This window comes from Triticum aestivum, chromosome 7A (assembly GCF_018294505.1).
Source record: "Triticum aestivum cultivar Chinese Spring chromosome 7A, IWGSC CS RefSeq v2.1, whole genome shotgun sequence".
Lineage (NCBI taxonomy): Eukaryota > Viridiplantae > Streptophyta > Magnoliopsida > Poales > Poaceae > Triticum > Triticum aestivum.
The window spans coordinates 389,044,726-389,063,955 of record NC_057812.1 but is presented as its reverse complement, the minus strand read 5'-3'; the positions used below and the strand labels follow the sequence as shown (position 1 = coordinate 389,063,955).

Here is a 19,230-nt window from a genome sequence, read left to right as displayed (position 1 = left end):
GAGTAGACGTCAGGGAAGCTTCGAGGTGGCCACAAGGCAGGGAGGCGCGCCCTACACCCCTAGGCGTGCCCCCACCCTCATGGGCCCCTCGTGGCTCCCCTGAACGACTTCTTTCGCCTATATATATATATATATATATATATATATATATATCAATATACCCTAAAAACATCAGGGAGCAGAATAGATCGGGAGTTCCGCCGCCAGAAGCCTCCGTAGCCACTGAAAACCAATCTAGACCCATTTCGGCACCCTGCCAGAGGGGGGAATCCCTCTCCGGTGGCCATCTTTATCATCCCGGCGCTCTCCATGACGAGGAGGGAGTAGTTCACCCTTGGGGCTAAGGGTATGCACCAGTAGCTATGTGTTTGATCTCTCTCTCTCTCTCTCTCTCTCTCTCTCTCTCTCTCTCTCTCTTGTTCTTGAGGTGGTACGATCTTGATGTATCGCGAGCTTTGCTATTATAGTTGGATCTTATGATGTTTCTCCCCCTCTACTCTCTTGTAATGAATTGACTTTTCCCTTTGAAGTTATCTTATCGGACTGAGTCTTTAAGGATTTGAGAACACTTGATGTATGTCTTGCATGTGCTTATCTGTGGTGACAATGGGATATCACGTGAGCCAGTTGATGTATGTTTTGGTGATCAACTTGCGAGTTCCGTGACCTCGTGAACGTATGCATAGGGGTTGGCAAACATTTTTGTCTTGACTCTCCGGTAGAAACTTTGGGGCACTCTTTGAAATTCTTTGTGTTGGTTGAATAGATGAATGTGAGATTGTGTGATGCATATCGTATAATCATACCCATGGATACTTGAGGTGACATTGAAATATCTAGGTGACATTAGGGTTTTGGTTGATTTGTATCTTAAGGTGTTATTCTAGTACGAACTCTATGATAGACCGAACGGAAAGAATAGCTTCATGTTATTTTACTACTGACTCTTGAATAGATCGATCAGAAAGGATAACTTTGAGGTGGTTTCGTACCCTACCATAATCTCTTCGTTTGTTCTCCACTATTAGTGACTTTGGAGTGACTCTTTGTTGCATGTTGAGGGATATATGATCCAATTATGTTATTATTGTTGAGAGAACTTGCATTAGTGAAAGTATGAACCCTAGGCCTTGTTTCAACGCATTGCAATACCGTTTATGCTCACTTTTACCATTTGCTACCTTGCTGTTTTTATATTTTCAAATTAAAAAAACCATTATCTACTATCCATATTGCACTTGGATCACCATCTCTTCGCTGAACTAGTGCACCTATACAATTTACCATTGTATTGGGTGTGTTGGGGACACAAGAGACTCTTTGTTATTTGGTTGCGGGGTTGCTTGAGAGAGACCATCTACATCCTACACCTCCCACGGATTGATAAACCTTAGGTCATTCACTTGAGGGAAATTTGCTACTGTCCTACAAACCTCTTCACTTGGAGGCCCAACAACGTCTTCAAGAAGAAGGTTGTGTAGTAGGCATCAGAGTGGAGTCAAATTTGAAATCCTCAGTGAAGCCATCTTCGCGAAGATCGTCTTCAGAGCACAGAAGTGTGAGACTCTTCCATGCGAAGATCGTCTTCAGAACAGAGAAGTGTGAGACTCTTCCATAGTCTTCATGTGATGTATTCACATGTCATAGTCTTCAATGTGAATCTCTTCACAGACCACCAATGTCTTCAATGTCTTCACACATTTTTAGGGGTCATCTCTAGTAGGTAAACCGAATCAATGAGGGACTACTACCTGTGTTATCCTGCAATTCTCACAAACACATTAGTCCTTCAACCAAGTTTGTCGTCAATACTCCAAAACCAACTAGGGGTGGCACTAGATGCACTTACAACATCCACACTATTCAGCCAAGGATGATCAAGGCCTCATCGGCCACCATCGCTCGGGGCCGCTGATACGTCTCCGGCGTATCTACTTTTCCAAACACTTTTGCCCTTGTTTTGGACTCTAACTTGCATGATTTGAATGGAACTAACCTGGACTAACGTTGTTTTCAGCAGAATTGCCATGGTGTTATTTTTGTGCAGAAATAAAAGTTCGGAATGACCTGAAAATCAACAGAGAATTATTTTGGGATATATAAAAAATACTGAAAGAAAGATCCACATATGGGGGCCCACCGCCTATCCACGAGGGTGGGGCGCGCCCTACCCCCCTGGGCGCGCCCCCTGCCTTGTGGGCCCCCTGATGCTCCACCGACCTCAACCCTGACTCCATATATTCTCTTTTGGGGAGAGAAAACCCAGGGAGAAGGATTCATCGCGTTTTACGATATGGAGCCGCCGCCAAGCCCTAAACTCTCTCGGGAGGGCTGATCTGGAGTCCGTTCGGGGCTCCGGAGAGGGGAATCCGTCGCCATCGTCATCATCAACATCAACCTTCCTCCATCACCAATTTCATGATGCTCACCACCGTGCGTGAGTAATTCCATCGTAGGCTTGCTGGACGGTGATGGGTTGGATGAGATTTATCATGTAATCGAGTTAGTTTTGTTAGGGTTTGATCCCTAGTATCAACTATGTTATGAGATTGATATTGCTATGACTTTGCTATGCTTAATGCTTATCACTAGGGCCCGAGTGCCATGATTTCAGATATGAACCTATTGTGTTTTCATCAATATATGTGAGTTCTTGATGCTATCTTGCAAGTCTATAGTCACCTACTATGTGTTATGATCCGGCAATCCCGAAGTGACAATAATCGGGACCACTCCCGGTGATGACCGTAGTTTGAGGAGTTCATGTATTCACTATGTGTTAATGCTTTGGTCCAGTACTCTATTAAAAGGAGGCCTTAATATTCCTTAGTTTCCAATAGGACCCCGCTGCCACGGGAGGGTAGGACAAAAGATGGCATGCAAGTTCTTTTCCATAAGCACGTATGACTATATTCGGAATACATGCCTACATTACATTGATGAACTGGAGCTAGTTCTGTGTCACCCTAGGTTATGACTGTTACATGATCGATCGCATCCGGCATAATTCTCTATCACCGATCCAATGCCTAAGAGCTTTTCCTATATTGTTCTTCGCTTATTTACTTTTCCGTTGCTATTGTTACAATCACTATAAAACCCAAAAATATTACTTTTGCTACCGTTACTTTTGTCACTGTTACCACTACTATCATATTACTTTTTTACTAAATACCTTGCTGCAGATATTAAGTTTCCAGGTGTGGTTGAATTGACAACTCAGCTGCTAATACATGAGAATATTCTTTGCCTCCCCTTGTGTCGAATCAATAAATTTGGGTTGAATACTCTACCCTCGAAAACTGTTGCGATCCCCTATACTTGTGGGTTATCAAGAACATTTTCTAGCGCCGTTGCCGGGGAGCATAGCTCTATTCTTTGAGTCACTTGGGATTTGTATCTGCCTATCATTATGAAGAACTTGAAAGATCAAAGAACCAAGATCTTTCCCTCAACTACGAGGGGAGGTAAGGAACTGCCATCTAGCTCTGCACTTGATTCACTTTCTGTTTTGAGTAAGCTTGCGACACCTAAACCTGCTTCTGCTATTAATTCTGATATGTCGCATGTTATTGATGATGCCACTTCTGCTTTGCATGATACTTATGATGAAAGTACTTCTATGCTTGATACTACTGTGCCACTTGGTGAATTTCTTGATGAACAACTTGCTAGGGCTAGAGAGGATGAAATTATTGAATCCGATAATATTGATGAAAGTGATGATGAAGATTCTCCCCTAGATATGAATTACCTGTTGTTCCTGAAGGTTATGTTATGGATGAAGAAACTGCTAGAGACTTTATTGCTTGCAATGATATGAGTGATCTTAAGAAACTATTAGGTAAGCTGAAACAAAAATCTCTGAATGCTAGAATGAAATATGATCCTGCTTATGCTACTTCACCTATCTTTGTTACTGATAAGGATTATGAATTCTCTGTCGATCCTGAGTTAATTACTTTGGTTGAATCTGATCCTTTCTATGGTTATGAATTTGAAACTGTTGTGGCACATCTTACTAAATTAAATGATATAGCTACCCTATTCACTAATGATGAGAAAACTCGCCGCTATTATATCCTTAAATTATTTTCGTTCTCATTAAAGGGTGATGCTAAGATATTGTTTAATTCTCTTGATCCTGGTTGTGTGCGTAGTCCCCAGGATATGATTTACTATTTCTCTGCTAAATATTTCCCTGCTCATGAGAAACAAGCTGCTTTAAGGGAGATATATAATTTTGTGCAAATTGAAGAAGAGAGTCTCCCACAAGCTTGGGGGAGACTTCTCCGATTACTTAATGCTTTGCCTAATCATCCTCTCAAGAAAAATGAAATACTTGATATATTTTATAATGGAGTAACCGATGCTTCCAGGGATTACCTCGATAGTTGTGCTGGTTGTGTTTTCAGGGAAAGAACTATTGATCAAGCTGAAATTCTATTGAATGATATGTTGACCAACGAAAATAATTGGACACTTCCTGAACCAACTCCTAAGCCAACTCCGAAGAAAAGGGGCATTCTATTTCTCAGTCCTGAAGATATGCAAGAGGCAAAGAAATCTATGAAAGAAAAAGGTATTAAAGTTGAAGATGTTAAGAATTTACCTCCTATTGAAGAAATGCACGGTCTTAATTTGCCGCATGTTGAAGAAACACATGGTCTCGATAACCCGACACAGGTAGTAAAGGTAAATTCTCTCTATAGATATGATAAAGATGAAATCCCTCCTGCTAAGTTTGCTAGCCAATGTTTGGATGAATTTGATAACTTTATGGTTAAGCAAGAAGATTTTAATGCTTATGCTGGTAGACAATTGAAACATGATGCTTACATGATTGAACACTTGAGTGATTATATGGCTAGTGTTAAAGGTGAACTTAAACTTATTAGTAAACATGCTTCTATGGTTACCCCTCAAGTAGAACAAGTGCTTAAAGCTCAGAATGATTTGCTCAATGAATTAAATAATAAGAAGAATGATAATGATGTTAGAGTTATGACTAGAGGAGGCAAAATGACTCAGGAGCCTTTGTATCCTGAGGGTCACCCTAAGAGAATTGAGCAAGATTCTCAGAGAACTACTATAGATGCACCTAGTCCTTCTAAAAGGAAGAAAAAGAAAAATGATAGGACTTTGCATGCTTCTGGTGAACCTGTTGTAGACACACCTGAGAATCCCAATGATATTCCTATTTCTGATGTTGAAACACAATCTGGTAATGAACATCAACCTAGTGATAATGTTAATGATGATGTTCATGTTCATGTTGATGCTCAACCTAGCAATAATAATGATGTAGAGATTGAACCTGCTGTTGATCTTGATAACCCACAATCAAAGAATCAATGTTATGATAAGAGAGACTTTGTTGCTAGGAAGCATGCTAAAGAAAGAGAACCATGGGTTCAGAAACCCATGCCTTTTCCTCCTAAACCATCCAAGAAAAAGGATGATGAGGATTTTGAGCGCTTTGCTGAAATGATTAGACCTATCTTTTTGCGTATGCGTTTGACTGACATGCTTAAAATGAATCCTTATGCTAAATATATGAAGGAAATTGTTACTAATAAAAGAAAGATACCGGAAGCTAAAGTTTCCACCATGCTTGCTAATTATACTTTTAAGGGTGGAATACTAAAGAAACTTGGAGATCCAGGAGTACCAACTATACCATGCTCCATTAAAAGAAACTATGTTAAAACTGCTTTTTGTGATCTTGGAGCCGGTGTTATGCCTCTCTCTTTATATCGTAGACTTGATTTGAATAAGTTGACATCTACTACAATATCTTTGCAAATGGCTGATAAATCAACTGCTATACCTATTGGTATTTGTGAGGATGTGCCTGTTGTGGTTGCAAATGTTACTATTTTAACAGACTTTGTTATTCTTGATATTCCCGAGGGCGATAGTATGTCTATTATTCTTGGAAGACCCTTTTTGAATACTGCAGGGGCTGTTATTGATTGCACCAAAGGCAATGTCACTTTTCATGTTAATGGTAATGAGCATACGGTACACTTTCCAAAGAAACAACCTCAAGTCCACAGTATCAATTCTATTGGAAAATTTTCAACTATTACTATTGGAGGTTTTGAATTTCCTCTTCCTACTATCAAGAAGAAATATGATATTCTTATTGTTGGGGACATGCATATCCCCGTTGAGATGACCTAGTGTTATTCGAAAATTCTCCGGTTTCATGTTATTCGAAATGAGTTTGTTAACAAGACCTAATCAATCTTGTTAGTGGATTCCTTTTGATGAGCATGAGATGGATGAAGTTAGAAAACACAACTCTCTGTACCCTTTCTTTTTTACTTTCTGTTATTTATTTTAAATGAAGCAAAAATAGTATTTTCTGTCTGTTTTCTAAATTATCCATGCAATAAAAAAATAGCCCGAAAATAGAAGTTCTCCAAATGCCCTGAAAATTAAATATGATTTTTTTCTAGAATATTTGAGAATATCTTGCACTGAGAATACAGCAGGGGAGCAAGCACATGGCCACGAGGGTCCAGGGCGTGCCCACCCCCCTGGGGCACCCCCTGCCTCGTGGGCCCACGGTGGCTCCCCTCCACTTATTCCAGCCACCACACACTCCTTCCTCCCACAAACATCAATAGCAGCTCAAACCCGAGTCCAAGCTCATCTTGCTGCCATTTTCGATCTCCTTGCTCAAAACTCCATTCACAAAACTGCTTTGAGGGATTGTTCTTTGGTATGTGACTCCTCCAATGGTCCAATTAGTTTTTGTTCTAGTGCTTTATTCATTGCAATTTTTTGCTACTTAGGTGACCCTATTCTTGAGCTTGCATGTCAAATTTATGTGGTCAAAAGTAGTTTTGATGCATGATACTGCCTCTAGGCACTTGTAGGACTAGTTGCTATCAATATTGTTGAGTTTGGTTCACTTTTATTTTGAAGTTACTACAAATTTCAGAAAAAAATTCAGAGGAAGAAATATGTTTAGGAAAATGTACCGAGGTGGTTCTTCAAGGAAGCAAGGACCCAGACTCACAACACGCGATGCGAACGAGGAACCACCAAGGGATGCTCAAGTGCGGCCCTGTGAATGGCCGTTAGAGGACTTCATGGTTCAAGCGGGAATCAAGGAGGAATTTGAAGCTTATGTGTGTAATGCTGATCTTGAGAGCTTCGAGGCAGATAAGTGCCGCCAGTACCTCTATTTAACTGATTCATTCGTGAGAAGATTTAAATTTTCATCATCACGCAATTCTCAAACTGTCCTGTTCGATCTTTACGATAAATCTTATACCATGGACTTAGAAGATTTTAACACTGCTTGTAAACTCCCACAGTGGGGTGATGTTAGTGAACCACGCAAGTCTGAATTTAGAGATTTTCTTGCTAGTATAACTGTGGGGGGAATCTAGGGATGTGACGCAAGCTACCATAGGGAGCATTCATTTTCCTGCTATACATTATTTTGCTCTCTTCATAGGTAGATGCATTAATGGTAAAGATGAAGCATGTCACATGTGTGTGCCTGATCTTAGCGTTCTCGGAAGCGTTGTTTTAAGTGATAAACAATACAACTTGGGGGCTATCATTGCATGTAGGTTGCATAATAATCGTATTCATGGAGATTTCTTTGGTGGAATTTATGCAACCCATATAGCTAACTTTTTTAGATACCCATACGTGGACATGATATTGAGTTGCATCCTTCTTATCTAGATTATGATGCTATGGTTCATCATCAATTTATTGAGAGGAACGATCAGTTTCTCCAGTACCGACTAATCTTTGACAGACGACGCACCTATCACGTCGCTCTTCCTGCTCCTACTTTCTTTGACTTTCAGGCAAAGGGGAGATATGTTATAGCTAGGGAGGAGGCGACCGAGTACGAGAGGAGGGCGGAGACAGCTCGCCTCCAAGCTACAGCTCATCAGGCAATTGCCGCTGCAACTCATCAGGCAATTTCCGCTGCATCTCAGTACGACCCCAGCTACAACTTTGGATATCCGCCAAGCCAGCCGTGGCCATAGACCAACTTAGGCCAAAAGCCTAAGCTTGGGGGAGTATGTATTTATCACTGACATTACATTCATGTTCACATACTCATGCTAGTTGTTGGTGTTCATACTTTTTCACTGTGTCATCCATGCTAGTTTATTTCTTTTTTATGCTTTCTCTTGTGTGTTTGATAAACCTTAAGAAAAAAATAAAAAAATTAGTTGTAGCTTTTTAGCTAGTTTACTTTCCATGCTTGTAGTGGTAGTAATTAAAAAGAAAACCTAAAAAGATTTCTCGTTCTTCTTTTGCTTGTTGGGAGTGTTCCCGTGTAAATAGTTTTGTTTCTTTTCTTTGGGGGTCGAGAGAAGAAGACCATGATTAAAATGTTAAGTGGCTCTTATATGCATTATTGTTAATCTAATAAAGAGCCCATATTACATTGTCTTCTCTCTTGAATTGAATGCTTGCAGATTCCAACTTAGTCCAGCGCACGTGCATTATTATTATTATCCACACTATTCGGTCGTGCAAGTGAAAGGCAATAATGATGATTATATGATGAACTTATTGAGATGAGAAAAGCTGGTATGAACTCGACCTCTCTTGTTTTTGTAAATATGATTAGTTCATCGTTTCTGATTTAGCCTATTATGAATAAACATGTTTGCAATGACAATTAGAGATTGTAGTTGCTTATGCCATGCTTAATTAGCTAGGAGCTTATAATGGTTTGCCTTGCGTGCCAACATGCTATTAAAATAGTTGTGATGTGGTATGATAGGGTGGTATCCTCTTTTGAACGATTCGAGTGGCTTGACTTGGCACATGTTCACACATGTAGTTGAGACAAAATCTACATAGCCTCTACGATATTTATGTTCATGGTGCATTATATCCTACTCATGCTTGCATTCGGTATTGATTAATTTTAATGCATGTTCATGACTGTTGTCGCTCTCTAGCTGGTCGCTTCCCAGTCTTTTTCTAGCCTTCACTTGTAATAAGCGGGAATACTGCTTGTGCATCCAATTCCATAAACCCCAAAGTTGTTCCATATGAGTCCATCAAACCTACCCGTATACGGTATCTACCTGTCGTTCCAAGTAAATTTGTATGTGCTAAACTCTAAACCTTCAAATAAAGATTCTGTTTTGTATGCTCGAATAGCTCATGTATCAACTAGCGTTGTCTATATCTTCCATGCTAGGCGGGTTATTCTTAAGAGGAGTGGACTCCGCTCCTCACTCACGAGAAAATGCCTGGTCACCGGGATGCCTAGTCCCATGCTTTATGCAAATCAAATCAAAATAACTGCAAACAAAACTCCCCCGGGACTCTTATTAGTTGGAGGCACTCGTTGTTTCGAGCAAGCCATGGATTGATGCTTGTTGGTGGAGGGGGAGTATAAACTTTATCATTCTGTTTGGGAACCGCCTATAATGTGTGTAGCATGGAAGATATCGAGATCTGTCGGTTGTTACGTTGACAATGAAAGTATACCGCTTAAAATATTATTCATATCTATTTCAAAACCGAGCTCTGACACCTCTACAAATCCCTGCTTCCCTCTGCGAATGGCCTATCTATTTATTTTTATGTTGCGTCATCATCCTCTTATTAAAAAGCACCAGTTGGAGAGCACCGCTGTCATTTGCATCCATTACTATTAGTTTACATTGAGTATGACTTGACTGGATCTCTTTTACCATGAATTACAATGTCTAGTCAGTCCTTGATCTTTAAAGGTGCTCTGTATTTATGTTTTACGGTCTTGGAAAGGGCTAGCGAGATATCATCTTGTCATATCATATCATGATTGTTTTGAGAAAGTGTTATCATCCGAGATTTATTATTATTGCTCGCTAGTTGATTATGTCATTGATATGAGTAAACATTAGACCTAAGTGTTATTGTGAATATGGTTAGTTCATAATGTTTGCTGAAAACTTGAATGCTGGCTTTACATATTTACAACAACAAGAGCAAACAGAATTTGTAAAAGTTTTTCTTTATCATTTTCAGTTTATTAACTGAATTGCTTAAGGACAAGCAAAGTTTTAAGCTTGGGGGAGTTGATACGTCTCCGTCGTATCTACTTTTCCAAACACTTTTGCCCTTGTTTTGGACTCTAACTTGCATGATTTGAATGGAACTAACCCAGACTGACGTTGTTTTCAGCAGAATTGCCATGGTGTTATTTTTATGCAGAAATAAAAGTTCTCGGAATGACCTAAAAATCAATAGAGAATTATTTTGGAATATATAAAACATGATATTACAAACATGGGTCTCATGACCCAACATACAAAGTCATACAAGCAACAAGCGAAGCATAAACCTGTCTGAGGACAGACGGCTAGAAAGAAAGAAGGCTAGAAGCTCGTCTACCTACAAGATCCTCCAAAGAAACCATACCTCCGTCTGGGATTCCCAAGCTACTCATCCAAGCCCATGTGAAACTACTAATGAGCCTGAAGTCTCCTATGCAAAAACATAAATTAAGCAAACATGAGTACAAATGTACTCAACAAGACTTACATCAAAATTAACTACATATGCATCAGTATCAATAAAGGGATAGTGGAGTTTAACTGCAGTAAGCCAGCTTTAACTCAGTGGCTATCTTGTACTACGACTATCAGTAATTTTTTTGAGGTGAGAAAGTGCACACGAGTCCACATATTCACCATATCAATACACCATTATGGATCCGCTCCCGTCTCCCTCTGAGAAGGCCGTCCATAGCACTCACGCTTATCTTGCGCATTTTAGAGTATCCTTTTAAGTTGTCTATGAACCATATAAGTCTCCAAGTAGTCCATATCCGAGGATGCGACTATTCGAATAGATCATTTATAACTTTGCGGGGTGTACTTCACACATGTTTGCACCATTTAGCGCCTGCACAAGACATGTGCTCGGTAGACTTCCAAGCGAAAGTCGGCATGGGTGTAGACCACAACCTGACTAACCACACAAGACTCTAGTCCAGGTTTATCGCCTATCTGAGAACTGACCTGCAATGGAAGTCCGACCGATGTTTCCATTACGACCTCAAACGATGTGTATAGGGTTCCCAAGTCCACCTCGTCGGATGGTACTACGCTTGGTACACCGTGCCAAAGTGCCTGCCACATCAAAGCCTACCCCTTTGGTCAGCGCTAAGCACGGCCCCTAGCACAACCAATAAACACTAGAAACTGGTTATAACTCTTGGACAGAGATCAAGGCGACTAATAAGTCGAGTGGGGTCATATTTCAGGGCCTAGTGTGTGGTAATAGTTGTTCTTGGATAACATACGCATGACTTAGTTCTTAAAGACGGTCTCAATGAGACAACCCACCATGCACTTCTACATGGCCTCTCATTGCTACTTTTACCAAACCGTGTTCACACATTTAGCCCTCACACAGTAAGACATGTTCACCATCATTCCAATTCATCCCGGATGAATCAGACCTGACACAACTCTAAGCATAGCGGGCATAACAAGCAAGCATGAATGAATAAGCATATCATGGCGATGCAACTTGAAGTGGCCGAAAACAGCGCCGACGCTGAGGTATGCGGCGGCTGGAGCTATGGGTATGCTCGGTTTGGCACTACGGAGCGTATCCGGGCTCCGCGGGTTGCTAGGGAGGTGCTGAGCACATTCCAGTACTCAGACGCAAGTGATGGCGGCTGTGGCTACGGCAACATCAAAGCCGACGGCGAGGAGTTATCGGGCTTGATGGAAGCGACGGCTATGCAACACAATCGAGCACGGGGAGAGAGAGAGGAGCGGTAGAGGAGCTCACAACGGTCACAAAGAGATGCTCGATGTGGTGGAGGAGACGCTGGAGACATTGGATCAACGCCAGCGGTCTTCGAACAGAGGCGGCAGGGACGAGCTCAATGGCGACGCTTCCGGGCGTCCGGCCTTGCGTGACTGGGCGAAGAGGCGCGCGAAGTCGAGGCAGAGCTCGGGGACATGTGAGCGAGGCGTGGGTTGCACGATGGCTGCGACGATGCTCTCTGAGGGTGCTCGAGGCTGAGAGAGAGAGAGAGAGAGAGAGAGAGAGAGAGAGAGAGAGAGAGAGAGAGAGCAGTAGGAAAGACGAAAGGGCTAGAGAGCGAGGAAGAGGATAGAGGAGGCATGGGCGGGAAAGCAAGCAAGGAGGAGGTGGCCGTGAGCATGCGCGTGCGCACACGCAGCTGCTCCTACTAAGAGGTAGGGGACGATGGGGAGTTGGGTTGGGCCTCAACTACAACAGTTCTAGGCCGCACAGGTAAACCAGGTACAATTTCTGCTTTTCCTTATTTTCTTTATGTTTTCTTTTATTTATTTCTTTTGTCATTGTTTTCAAATATAACAAATTCAAACCCAGTGACAAAATTCCCCTGAATATTTTTATGTTGCACAGTAGAATTATCCAAAGGCACATAAATTATTTAAAATTATATTCTGATTATATAATATAAATACAAATACAAATACAATATCATTTAAATTCAAAGTCAAAGTCCCAAAAATAATTCCTCAAAAATGTTCCTAAATTTTAGTTTGATATATAACTCGCCAAAATTCTTAGAACTATTTTAAAGGCATTTTTGAAACATTGAATGCATTTTTTTGGGTTCTTTGCCCTTTATTTAGCAGAGGCTTTGAAAATTCCCTCAATTCAAAATTTTGAAATTTAAGGATGATGCATGATGCTCACAATACATGTATCCCAACTGCAATTAAACTAGCATGTTGTGTAAACAATTTTTTCAGTATGCTTGCCTACTAGCAATATGTTCAAGTTCCACCTTCGGAAAGGATCATCTACAGTTCCACTTCAAAGACTCCCTTCAACATTTTTCTTAAACTCAAGAGCAGCTCTGACGACGTTCCCTCTTGTGATGATTCCAACCTTACAAACCGAAGTTTGTTTTAAGATAAATTAACTAGAGCAAGAAAAGGAGAAAAATAGCAAGGCTTGGCCCACTCACCAATTTGCCCGAACTGTCGACTACTGGCAGCCTGCGGTATTTAGTAACAAGAAGTAACCTGCATGCCAAAATATCACCACCATCTAATTAAGTTATCTTTAAGAAACATTAACATACAAGTTGGTCCATATAATCTCTGGAAACCAATCAGTGATGTACACGTACCTTGCAGCATCTTCAAGGTTAGTAGTTTCACGCACCACAAGAGGTGCAGAAGTCATAACATCACTAACTACTTTCCCATTGGTTTTGCTTAAGAGCTTTTGTATCTGATGGAAAGTCTACAGGCAGGGGTTCGAGTAGAATCAGAGAAAAGCATGAAAATAAACAATATATACTAATACAAAGCATGCAGATACACATGCTTGGAGAACTCATTGCATTCTGATTCGCGCCAATGTCATTTACTCTTTTTCTAACTGGTTACCAATGATTTGGTGATGTTCCATTGAAAATGCAGGCTACCTCCTGTGATATCTCACCATTCAATATGCATAGGGATTTGCACCGTTATATTAGCATGGTGTATTCTTTAATATAGTTCATTCTACATTTTCTTGTATAAGTAGTATAAGGAGGTATTCCTTGCACAGACTATCCCCTCCTGGCTCACTCATCCCCATGCTCCTGTGCCAACCCCCGACAACGAACAACGACATCATCATTAACTTATGAATCACATGCATGTGGATTTTGTTGAGACCAGAGTTTTGAATCATGCAACACATCTAATATTCAGTTTGTACCAAGCTTTTAGACTGCAATATTATTTCAACTTTACAAATATCACAAGTTTATGTTTTTGCACCCATTTTAAAATTGTAATATGGCTTCAACTTTAAAAATAATTTATGTTTAATGCATTTAAATAATTTTCAAGATTTAGTAAATGTTAAATCAAATATATTTTCATGAAGTTATGTGTCTTCTATAAAACTAAGAATCGCATCATGGGGTAACTAATAAATAGTGGACTGAGTGATTGTTAAAATTTCAAATAAAAAAGAATGAGAAATCCATATACTAGAAAAGATTAGTATATGTGGATTGAGTAACTCTTGGAAAAATCATGATACAAATTCCACAAAATCACGTCTTTCTTTTTATTCCTAGTAAAAACCCAAGAACTTTGTGATAATAATTCTAGAAAAACTACATACTAAGTTTTTCTCATGTAAAAAAGCTATGTTACTACTAATGTTGCCTGCTTTTATCTTCATGGTCCAACAAAGATGAATTAACACTGATTACATTGCATGCAGTCGTTTGTTTTCATTTATTAAAACATGGTTAATAATATAGCCAGGTGCTTGTTGTAAGCCATCATGTCATCCATAGCCATCATCTATAACCACTCATACAATAGTGTGGGCTATAAGGTTGGCTATTACATTACTACTTTTTTTTCTCTTCTCTCTTTCTCTTTCATCACATTTATTGTATTTGCCTAAAAATACGCATATAGCTAGCCTCTTGCATGAGAACCCACTTTCCTTACTTTTTCACATCTCTCTCCTCCACATAAACAAAAATGTCATGTAAGCAGGCTATAAGCCCACTATTGTATTTGCTCTTAACTCATCATTACTTCTCTACAATGTCATGCGAGTCATACTTGTTTGTATTAAAACTGTATTGGCTCAATAGGGAAACTAAAACGATTTCAGTCTGCATCCCAATGGTTCGAATTACAGGGAGGTGCGCCTCCATGTGCTCCTCGTCTGCATCATGTTCCATCATCTACAAAGCAAGATACTGCTATATACTTCTCCACAGTTGTACAAACAGGTACGATCCAGCAGAAGACCGAACCATTCATAAACAAAGCAGGACACTGCTGTACACGTGTCCACGATGGAAAAGAAACGATTGAACCATATTACAAAATAAAACTAGACAGATGGTTTTATAAATATCACTCTGAAAATTCTGCAAGACTGAGAGTGATGTTATTCCGCATCTCTTTTCCAGAGAATATGAAAAAATATGTTCGCATAAAGAATAACATGAAACTAGATTCAAATCCACACAAACCACAACCAGCGGAGTGGTAGCAATGGAGATCGAGACCAACCCAAGGCCACTCCGGGATGTCCAAACAAGCCACAACCAGCAGAGGCTCATGGCGCAGGAGAACTTGCCGAGGTGGAGATCTCCAAGCCCTCCCAGATCGGCTGGACGACAAACATGCTACCAATTAACCTTGCATTTTCCACCATAAATCCTTTCGGTACAGCCCCAAAGGAAAGCCTTCATCTTGTTGCTTAGACTCTTCTTAATGCCTTTAGACACGTTGATGGAAGGTAGTACACGGCTCAGACTCTTTCTTGGGGATCAAAACAATGTCTGGCAAATTGAGCCAATGAAAGTTAGCCATTTGCAGGTTGGAGAAGAGGTTAATCACCACCATGACATCTGATTTGATGGTGTTCCAGCAAGCTCTGAAAAAAGCACCGGTAAACCATCTGGGCCGGAGGGATGATCAGCCAGGGATTCAGTCTGCTGACATTGGGCATGAGGAGCAGTTTTGGCCAGAATGGGATGATCAGCCAGGGATTCAGCCTGCTGAAATTGGGCACGAGGAGCAGTATGATCAGCATTTACAGCATAATTCTGACCCTAATCTGCAGGATCAGGTTAATATTGCAGGTCAGAATGTTAATCATATCTTGGGACCAGTTATTGACTTAAATCAAAACCCACGGCAGCATGTACCAGGAGATTTCCTGGAGATCAGTGATCTTATAGCAGGGGCTCATGAGCTCAATCAGGAGGAATTCCAGAAACTGGAAGAGATGCTTAATCCTGTGATTCATAATCATCCTCCTATTCAACCAATTCTTCATGAAGTGCAGGCCAATGATCTGGATCTTAATGTTCCTGTGGTGGAGATGGCCATTAGTGATCTGACTGTGACCTTCAGTTCTGACTCAAGAGAACACTTCTAGTGATTCCGTCAAATGCATTCCAGGTGGGCATGGGAGTTCCAAATGAAAAGCTAGTTGATGTTCCAGTCCAGCAAGCTGGCAATATTATTATGAACAACATCCATCTTAGTATGGTGGTACTTGAACAGCAAGTGGATTATGATGCTCTGCCTCTGACTGCACTATTCTCTCACCAGAGAAAGTTGGACTATTTGCCTTGTGCTGCAATGGAGGGGACTTTTACTTTTGTGATGCGGAGCATCCCAAGGTCATCCCCGTGGACCCAACTACATCTCCTACGACACCACTTGGACCCATGACACGAGCACGTGCAAGAGCTCTCGAAACCAAGGTGACATCTCTCCTCTCACATTTCCACTTCGATGCACATGAGACATGGCTACTACCTCAAACGGAGACATTGTGCATACTCAGGTATCAAGGAGTTGGCCATGAAGAAGCCAAGGAGCAAGGAGGATCAGAAGAGGAAGATGGGCGTGAAGACGGAGAAGAAGAAGAAGAAGAAGAAGAAGAAGAAGAAGAGCTGCGGACGAAGCCTCGGCCACCGGACGACCGGTCGGGACCGGACGTCCGGAGCCTGAAGCCCCAGCCGAGCTACAGCGAGCGGACGTCCGGCCCGGACCGGACGACCGGCGACACCGCACCCGAGCCAAACGAGCGGAAGTCCGACGCCACCGGACGTCCGGCGACCGGACGACCGGCCCCTTCCGGAAATCCGCAACTTCCACATCCGAGCCAGAACCAGCGGACGACCGGCTACTACCGGACGTCCGGACGCCCGTGAGCCACCGGACGACCGGCCCCCCGCGAGCGTCCGGTACCTGGCTGTGTCCAGTTTCGGGCCTGAAGCCCATGTACCCCCTCCTTTCGCCCCCCATTTGCACTAAGACTATAAATAGATCTCATATTCATCCTAGCTAGGGTTAGCATTGGTTTAGCTCATATTTAGAGATAGAGCATTGCTCATCCACATCGGATCTACTCCACGAGAGAGACCGCGGCCCCTCTTCGGAGAAGATCCCTTTGGATTCAAGACCCCTCTAAGGGAAGATCCCCTCGTGGATTCAAGACTTCCTCACGGAGAAGACCGGCTACCTTTGTATCGTCCGTTGTTGACTTTGGATCTCGTATCTTCCTTTGTGTTCATGGATCTAGCGCATGTGTGATCATACTTGTTGGTTTGAGTGTTCTCTTGTGTTCCCCTTGTGATTTTCCCCTCGTTTCCCTCGTGTTCTTCGTGTTCATCGCGGGATCCGCTCCTTTCATGAAAGATCGGCCGATTAGGGTTCCTACCCTACATGAAACGCTCAAGTATCTTAAGGGCCAAACCAAGTTGAACAAGCGTCATGCTAAATGGAGTGAATTTATTGAGTCTTTTCCTTATGTCATCAAGTACATTAAATGTAAGGAAAACATTGTGGCGGATGCCCTTTCCCGCATATGCATGCTTGTTACTCAACTTGAATTGTACGTCATTGGTTTTGAGCATATAAAAGACTTGTATGAGCATGATCCTACTTTTGCTACTCCTTATGCCAAGTGTTTGACGCACACCTCTTGGGAATGCTATTACATCAAAGATGGATATCTTATGAGAGCTAACAAGCTTTGCATCCCCGAGTCTTCTCTTCGTTTGTTGCTTTTGCAGGAATCTCATGGAGGAGGCTTAATGGAACATTTTGGACGCGACAAGACTTTTGCCACGCTCTCCAAGAACTACTATTGGCCCAAGATGTTTCGTGACGTTAACCGCTTCACCAACCGATGCTCTACATGTCACAAAGCTAAGTCTAAAGCTCAATCCCATGGCCTTTACATGCCTCTCCCAATTCCATATCAATCATGGGAAGACATTAGCATGGATTTCGTACTTGATTTGCCTAGGACTAGAAATGGGAAGGATTCGGTATTTGTCGTTGTGGACCGTTTCTCTAAAATGGCACATTTCATTCCTTGCAACAAGATAGACGATGCTTCACATGTTGCTAATCTCTTTTGTAGAGAAATATTGCGTCTACATGGAGTGCCAAAGACTATCGTCTCGGACCACGACGTCAAATTCCTTAGCTACTTTTGGAAGACCCTATGCGCCAAGCTCGGAATCAAGCTACTCTTCTCCACGGCGTATCATCCACAAACCGACGACCAAACGGAGGTGACCAACCGCACACTCTCCGCTCTACTTCGAGTACTCATCAAGAAGAACATCAAGGAGTGGGAGGAGTGCCTACCTATCGCCGAGTTCACCTACAACCGAGCAAACACACTCAACAACCGGCAAGTCCCCCTTCGAGGTTGTCTACGGATTCAACCCATTATCACCATTGGACATTCTTCCTCTACCACTCCAAGAGCGCATCAATTTGGACGCAAGTGCACGTGTGACCCATCTCAAGAAGGTGCATGAAGATACAAGACATACTATCGAGCGCCAAGTACAACGACTTGCGACCAAGCTCAACATCAACAAGCACCCCATGGTCTTCAACATTGGTGATCTCGTGTGGCTACACCTTCGCAAGGACCGCTTTCCCCAAGAACGCAAGTCCAAACTTCGACCACGAGCGGACGGACCCTTCAAGGTGCTTGCACGCTACAACGACAACGCTTACAAGATCGACCTTCCACGCGACAAGTACAAAGTGAGCGATATCTTCAATGTCAAGGACCTCTCGCCCTTTCATGGTGATGAAGAATTTGATCCGAGGACGGATCTTCCCCAAGGGAGGGGAGATGATGCGGAGCATCCCAAGGTCATCCCTATGGACCCAACTACATCTCCTACAACACCACTTGGACCCATGACACGAGCACGTGCAAGAGCTCTCGAAACCAAGGTGACATCTCTCCTCTCACATTTCCACTTCGATGCACATGAGACATGACTACTACCTCAAACCTATGTTTTTAAGGCGGTAAGGCGATCTAAGGCGCTTGGGGGGGGGGGGCGCCTTATCGCCTAGGCGACGCCTAAGCGCCTAAGGCGGGCATATTTGTAAGGCGCTGGCGGGGCGCCTTATCGCCTAAGCGTCCAAGGCGGGACGCCTTAAAAACAGAGCCTCAAACGGAGACATTGTGCATACTCAGGTATCAAGGAGTTGGCCATGAAGAAGCCAAGGAGCAAGGAGGATCAGAAGAGGAAGATGGGCGTGAAGACGGAGAAGAAGAAGAAGAGTTGCGGACGAAGCCCCAGCCACCGGACGACCGGCCGGGACCGGACGACCGGAGCCTGAAGCCCCAGCCGAGCTACAGCGAGCGGACGTCCGGCCCGGACCGGACGACCGGCGACACCGCACCCGAGCCAAACGAGCGGAA

The 19,230-nt window shown here is 42.4% G+C and overlaps 1 protein-coding gene across 7 annotated transcripts in view; it reads right to left on the bottom strand.

Moving 5' to 3' along the window:
• Positions 1–10,228: 10,228 nt before the first annotated feature.
• Positions 10,229–19,230, bottom strand: part of LOC123147009 (CBS domain-containing protein CBSX2, chloroplastic) — a 44,763-nt gene continuing 35,761 nt past the window's right edge. The window contains exons 6-9 of one of the 7 annotated variants that reach the window (XM_044566264.1): positions 13,133–13,248; positions 12,968–13,025; positions 12,785–12,888; positions 10,236–10,463 (exon numbers count right to left, since the gene is read on the bottom strand). In XM_044566264.1, coding sequence (XP_044422199.1) covers positions 12,814–12,888; positions 12,968–13,025; positions 13,133–13,248 — 249 coding nt within the window. In that variant the 3' untranslated portion in view covers positions 10,236–10,463; positions 12,785–12,813. Of the gene's footprint in view, positions 10,474–12,580; positions 12,889–12,967; positions 13,026–13,132; positions 13,249–14,501; positions 15,533–19,230 lie in introns of those variants that run through there. The other 6 variants (XM_044566263.1, XM_044566266.1, XM_044566265.1 and 3 more) reach the window with 6 other exon arrangements.